This window comes from Rhinopithecus bieti, unplaced genomic scaffold (assembly GCF_001698545.2).
Source record: "Rhinopithecus bieti isolate Rb0 unplaced genomic scaffold, ASM169854v2 scaffold_16559, whole genome shotgun sequence".
Lineage (NCBI taxonomy): Eukaryota > Metazoa > Chordata > Mammalia > Primates > Cercopithecidae > Rhinopithecus > Rhinopithecus bieti.
The window spans coordinates 821302-828028 of NW_016808724.1; the positions used below are offsets into that span (position 1 = coordinate 821302).

At 55.8% G+C, this 6727-nt stretch overlaps 1 protein-coding gene across 1 annotated transcript in view; it reads left to right on the plus strand.

Annotated features, from left to right (window-relative positions):
* Window positions 1-2685: 2685 nt before the first annotated feature.
* ERICH1 (glutamate rich 1) overlaps window positions 2686-6727 on the plus strand; it is a 61244-nt gene continuing 57202 nt past the window's right edge. The window contains 1 exon segment of the mRNA XM_017887052.1: window positions 2686-2786. Coding sequence (XP_017742541.1) covers window positions 2765-2786 — 22 coding nt within the window. The 5' untranslated portion in view covers window positions 2686-2764.

Consider the following 6727-nt stretch of genomic DNA (forward strand, 5'->3'; position numbering starts at 1 on the left):
ACAGGGCTGGAGAAAAATAACAGATTTCCTGGGAGGATTTTGTTATGGGGGAGTCCACAGTGGGCTTGAGTGCTGGTGAGAATGATGAAGTGGAGAACAAGTTCAAGATGCAGCCTCATTACAGTGATTATTTCCCCTCCTGCATCACCCATTTTCAATGGCAACTTGATCAGGTCAAATTCTCTCATTCTCTCTCGCTCTTGCTCTCGCTCTTGCTCTGTGTGTGTGTGTGTGTGTGTGTGTGTGTGTGTGTGTTCTGTCTTCAGAAACCCTCCAGCTATTGCCCTATTTGCATGATCCCACCAGAGAATGGTGTACAGTCAATGTCTAACTTTTCCTTGAAATTCTGTGAATTTCTATCGAGTTTCTGCTTCTATCACTTCAACAAAATTCCTGTAACCAAGATCACTGATGGCCCCTGCCCTTGACAAATGCAACCATCCTCCTCTTGCTTCATCCACATCATTGGAGACAAATGGTTTGTTCTTTGACTTGGCTTCAGGACCTTCCTTTTCTCCCTGGCCACCCTTCATGTGCCCCAGCTGGGGCCCCCTCATTGCCCCACCTCTCAAAGGCCAGAGCACCTCAGGGCTTATTCCTTGAACCACTTTCTAAAGTTCATGCCTGCTCCTTTCATGATCTCATATGCTTACTCATCTTATGAGCACCTCAAACTTGACCTAAAACTGCACACTACCACCAAATGAAGATCCCCCAGCAAGCTCTCCACCTCCTCAGTACAACTCCAGCCTTCCAGTTTCCAAATGAAAAACTTACAGCCATTCTACATTTCTCCTTTTCTGTCACAGCTCAATTCGATCAATTGGAAAATCTCTTTGGCTTTACCTTAAAACACATCCACAATCTAACTAGCCCCCCCCGACCCAGAACCTCCAGTGCCACCATTTGGATGTGAGCTGTCAGCATCTCTTATTGCAGCAGACGAAATCTCCACGCTTCCTTCCATGCAACTCTATTCCTACCACAAGGCTAAATGACTTCTTTAAAGTGTACATCAGGCCCCACACAGTGGCTCAGGCATGTAATCCCAGCACATTTGGAGGCTGAAGTGGGAGGACTGCTGGAGGCCGGGAGCTGGAGGCTGTAGTGAGCTGTGATGGCACCACTGCACTCCAGCCTGGGCCAGAGTGAGACACTGTCTACCCCAAAAAGAAAGAAAGTGCATCAGATCATTTCACCCCTTTGCTGTATATCGTGTAACAGCTTTCCACCTTGCTTCTTGGAACATGCCAAGTTATCAGGCTCCCTGCAGACCCTGCCCAGGCCTGGGTCTCCTTTCCTCCTGTTCTGAGCTCCCCTTATCCTGGCCTTGCTTCTGGTCCCCAAACTCAAACAGGGCAACCGTTCTCCTGGGACATCATTTCCCTCCTGTGGGCTCTCTTTCCCTGGGTACTCCTGGTCTTGCTCCCTCACTTACCTCAAGCCCATGCCCATCACTCTCCAGTTAGGCCCTACCAGCTTCATTTTCCTCCAAAACACTCATCTCTGTGGGTTCCTCTCCTGAGACAGCCCACATGAGGAACAGCACCTGGCACACACTTGGGAAATGTTTTGGAAGAAATGAATTCAAGGAAGAGGGTCCTGAGGGGGTGAAGCAGGAGGGCAGAGGCCCTCAAAGCTGGACAGGGAGCCAAGAAGGGGTCGGGCAAGCCGGGGTGACGTGGGGGCTGCTGCCCTGGCCACTCCCCGTGTCCCACAGGTGCCTGGGGACCGGGTCACTGCCCTGGCCACTCCCCATGTCCACAGGTGCCTGGGGGCCGGGGGCACCGTCCTAACCACTCCCTGTGTTCTGCAGGTGCCTGGGGGTCGGGGACACCACCCTGGCCATGCCCTGTGTCCAGCAGGTGCCTGGGGGTTGGGGTCACCGCCCTGGCCACTCCTGTGTCCAGCAAGTGTCTGGGGGCCGGGGGCATCGCCCTGGCCATTCTCTGCATCCTGCAGGTGCCTGAGGTCCGGGGACACCGCCCTGGCCATTCCTTGTATCCTGCAGGTGCCTGGGGGCCGGGGGCACTGCCCTGGTCACTCCCTATGCCCAGCAAGTGCTTGGGGGTTGGGGTCACCGCCCTGGCCACTCCTGTGTCCAGCAGGTGTCTGGGGGCTGGAGGTCACCGCCCTGGCCACTCCCTGTATCCTCCAGGTGCCTGGGGGCTGGGGTCACAGCCCTGGCCACTCCCCGTGTCTCGCAGGTCCCTGGAGACCGGCGACACCGCCCTAGCCACTCCCTGTATCCTGCAGGTGCCTTGGGGCCGGGGGCACTGCCCTGGCCACTCCCGTGTCCGTCAGGCGCCTAGGGGCGAAGCGGGGACTGCGGATCCGCAGATGCACGCGTGGGGCTGGGGGCGGGGCGCGTCTCCTCTGGGGCCCTCCGCTCCCCTCTTCTCCACAGCGTCCTTCCTGGCGTTCGCCCCCAGAGTTCCGCCACCGCGTAGAGCAGGCGCAGCCAGCGCCCCCACAGCGTCCTCAGGCTCCCGAGAGCCCGCGCCGGCGCCCCCGCAGCCTCCCTCCGCGCACGCTCGGCAGCGAGGCTCCCAGAGGCGGGTCTGGAGCCTCGCGACACGCCCACAGACTCGATATCAGCCAATCCACGGCCGTGTTGTAGTTGACTGACAGCCCGTGGCAGGGTCCCGTATTCGGATTGGACATTCCTGCTGTTGTGGGCGGGCCCAGGAGGGCGGAACCCGGAAGGCAGGGCGCTTAGGTCGGACCTGAGAGCGGTGGACTGAGGTCCGCGGCCGGGTCCCGCATGGCGGCGCACAGGAAGCACGGTAGGTGGGGGCGGCGTGGAGGCTTTCTGCCCGGACCCCAGACCCGGCTCTCGGCTTAGACCGCAGTATTGACTCGGGACCCTGACCCCAGCTCCTCTGCAGGCCCCACCCCAAACCCGGACCAACTCTCCACCTCCACCCCAATCCCTACCCATCCCCCGCTCTTACCCCAGACCTCGACCCCGGACCGCGGCCCACCCCTCGCCCGTGTTGTTGCTTGCATGGCTGCTGGTCGGGCCGGCCCTGCCAGGCCACACCTGGTGTCTGGGGACTTGGGCGGCGGCGAGCCCAGCCAGGGGTTCGTGTTCTTAGCAGAGCCCCTGTCGGTGAGTGAGTAGGGGCCGCTCAGCTCTTCAGAGGGGTCCTAGCCCGGGGCTCCGGCGTGGAGCTGCAGCCAGCTCCGGCAGCCTCACCAAAAAGTACAGCAGAACCTCCCTGAGCCACTGTGTCCTCATCTGAGAGAAGTAGGTCGTGGCGTTTACCTTCAGTGGACCTAAGGTGTGGGGTGCATCCTAGTGCTTATTAAATTCTGTGATAGTATTAGGCAGTACCAAAGACAGGAGCAGAAAAATGGAATTGGTTAACCTGGCCATGCCTTAGAACGGAAGTGTTAGAAAATAAAGCGTGCTCCTTCCTCCTGCAAACCCCAGCTCATTACCCTCACCCTGTAATCATCATTATAATGCAAAGAGTGGCGGTTTTTGACCTGAAGCTCGTGTTACTTGGATTAATTCAGACGCTGATGAATTTTTTTCCTTCTCTATGTTTAAAACTGATATTTGTCCCTTTGAAATGAAAAGTGGCAAACTGTAGTTAACGAAAAAATTGCTTAAAAAAAATTTCTCGAGGCAGAATGTGGAGGAAAATATGGTCTCAAATATGGAAAATATGGTTTTTAGGGAAACACTGCACTTGGGCTTCCCCCTCTCCTTCAGGGCCAGGGAGTTGTCACCTGATCAGCTCAAAGGTTAAAAATGACCTAACAGTTTTTAAGCAGTCAGATGTTAGGCTCTAAAATGGACATTCACATATGTTAATCAGCACCAGAACTACCTTGTTCATGACCTGGCAGGCTGTGAATTCAGTGTCGAGGTTCTTAGGAGCAGACCTGACGGTGAACTGCCTGCAAAGCTGTCCCTGCCTTCGTAGTGGGGGGCTTCTTGCTACTGCGGGTTTTCTTCTCGTTTTAAACCATAGCACATTCTTCTCTTACATTCTTTCAAATGTTTGCAACTCTATAGCATCTGTAATGTACCTAATCAACTTAAAAAAAACCTTTCTCTACTCACTAAATTAAAGTGAATGGAAGTTAATTGTTTGAGTCATTCACTAATCATCTTCCCTCGAAACGGCCTTTTTTTCAAACTATTGGATATGTGACAGAATGGTCAAGTAAATTTAGGTTGTTTAAGGACATTGTGGTTGGAAGGATGGGTTAATAAATCCCAAAAGTATAAAATGTAACTGGGAGAGAAAATATTAGTTTTCTGTGTGTCTTCCTCGCGATCGTCTGAATAGCCCATCAGCTGAGTGGCACTTAGGCTCTGAGAGGCACTGAAGGGAGGATTTAGCTGGTATAAAACTTCCCAGCATTTGTGATCTGATGGAGCAGGGAACTGGGGTGTGCTTGTGCCGAGTGTGCCTCTGGAGGAGGGAATGGAGACATCCGCTTGCAGGAATGTCTCTTTTCCTGTGGTCCAGCTCAGGGTCGTGGGGTGGTTGCAGATGGGGGTTGGGCACCATTGTTGATGGTGGGAGAGGAGGCAGGTGCCACGAGACGCAGGTGTGCCCTCCTGGAGCGGACCCCACACAGAACTCTGACTTGGCGTCGTTTATTCACCGCAGGGTGTTGGCCGAGCGTCTGCTGAGTGTGGCAGAGCCCCTCAGGCCCTGGCTGCAACAGCGAATCAGGCAGGTATCCTTCCCTCCCCGAGCTAAGTGAAGCTCTGCTGTGCTTTGAGGCTGTGCTTGGGGTTAGGGCAGTGCTTGCTGACAGAGGACACATCCAGGGGCCCATACTTTCCCCTGCTTGGCTCTGGCACAGACCAGGAAACATGAGGTGGAAAGGTTGGCAGTCAGGCTAAACAGTGATTCTAGGCTTTTTTTTTTTTTCCTGGAAGTAGATTGTTTTGCTAGGCAATGTAACCTGTTAATGAGACAATTTCCCTGTAACAATGTGTAGCAAAACTCCGCAGGATTAATGGGAAGAATGTGTTGCCTTTGCAGCAGCTCCACTTGAGTACAAATTGGTCACATGTGCTCTATGTTATGCTGGTGTAAGTAGAGCACTAGAGGATGTTTCTTGGGCCTACTTTGCAAGCCTGAGAGGTGCTGTGCAGCTCCGACCATGAACCGCTCTCCTAACTGAAGAGGATCCCAGGAAGGGGAAGGGCACTGTGGCCTCCATTCTACCCAGGGAGATTGGGTGAATATCTGGCATGTAATTAAGTGCTAGCTCAGGTCGGGCTGTTTCTGGCATGCAGGGTAGCCAGCGGTCAGGGGAGCCTGGCGTGGGGTTGCAGTGGACTGGGGAGGCCCCCAGTGTCACAGATCCCCCAGGGGCTGCGTGCTCCTCGAGGAAGGGGCCTGCTGCGGTGGGTGAGGACCTCAGGAGCTGCCCAGGTGACTCCTGGCAGGAGTGACTGCATCTGCTGTTGGCTGGGTTGAGCCTTGCTGCCTCCTCCTCCCTGGACGGCTCCCAGTGCCTGTCAGGGCATCTTGTGTTGGTGAGCAGAGCCATGCGGGGCCTTGCTCCTTTCTTCCTTCTCGAGACGCTGACTGTGTCCCTGCTCCCTGGGCGGAGTCTTGTTGTCTGGCTCACGGAGCCTCCTCCCTGGTGGTTGGTCATTGTGAGGGGTTTGGCTCTGGTCCTCTCCCTGACTCCGTGTGTGCTTCCGGGACATTTCCGGAGGAGCCAAAGCTTGTGTGGGCTTTGCTGGGCAGAGGCGATCCTCAGATGCTGGGGTGAGGGCCACAGCCCCGTGGAGGCGGGAGCCCCATCCCAGGGCCCAGCCCTGAGCAGGCAGAGGAGTGCCAGGCAGTCATGCCACTCCCTCTCTCCCTGCACCAGGCCTGCCCTCACCACCTGCTGCTGTGTGTGTGGTGGGGGGATGTGCCAGTGGATTTAAGCAGAGTCCCTGCCCGGCAGCGCCCCCTGCATTCGACTCACTGTACCCTGAGGCCAGTCCTTTGACTCCTTGTCCTGCAGTTTCCCATCAAGGTGGTTCAGTGGTGCCAGCCACCCGCATCAAGGAGAGAGCTCTGAGGGCACCATGCTGCTGGCACGGCCTTGCTGGCCTGGCTGGGCCTTCTGTAGGGAAGGCCACAGAGCCCCATCCCAGAGGCCTCCTCCTGCGTGGCACCCAGCCTGCTGTCAGCCTGGGGAACGTGTGCTGGAGCGCAGGATGCTTGGTTGCTTTTTAATAAGAATTCATTCTTGCTGTGACTGCTGCATGCCCAGGACAGCTTCACTCGCCCTTGCAGGTGCGTCCTCTAGGGCCAAGGAGTCTGGAGCAGGTGGGCAGCCTCCGTCTTCCTGAGACTCCTCAGATGAAGTTGGAGCTGCCAGCGCCTTGCTGTGAGCGGTCACACTTCCTGTTGGCCACCTCCCTGTCGTCTTCTGGTTTCTCCTGCACCTCAGGGAGTGGATTGCCCCAACTTCACACACCAGGAATCTTTGGCGCTGTCCACGGTGCTGGCCTGGTGCCAGAGTTCCTGCAGCTCTGGTAGTTGGGGAGAGGTGTCTGCGTGTAGGTGTGGGTCTGTGAGTTTGTGTGTGAATATTGTCAGTGTGCATGCATGTATGTGTACCGTTGTTCCTGTGTGTGCACGTGTCTGTGTATGCCTTTGTGTGTGCACACGTGTCTGGTGTTTGTGTGCATGCATGTCTGTGTGCATTCCTGTGGGTGTGTGCATCTGTGCAGGTGTGGGTATCTTTGCTC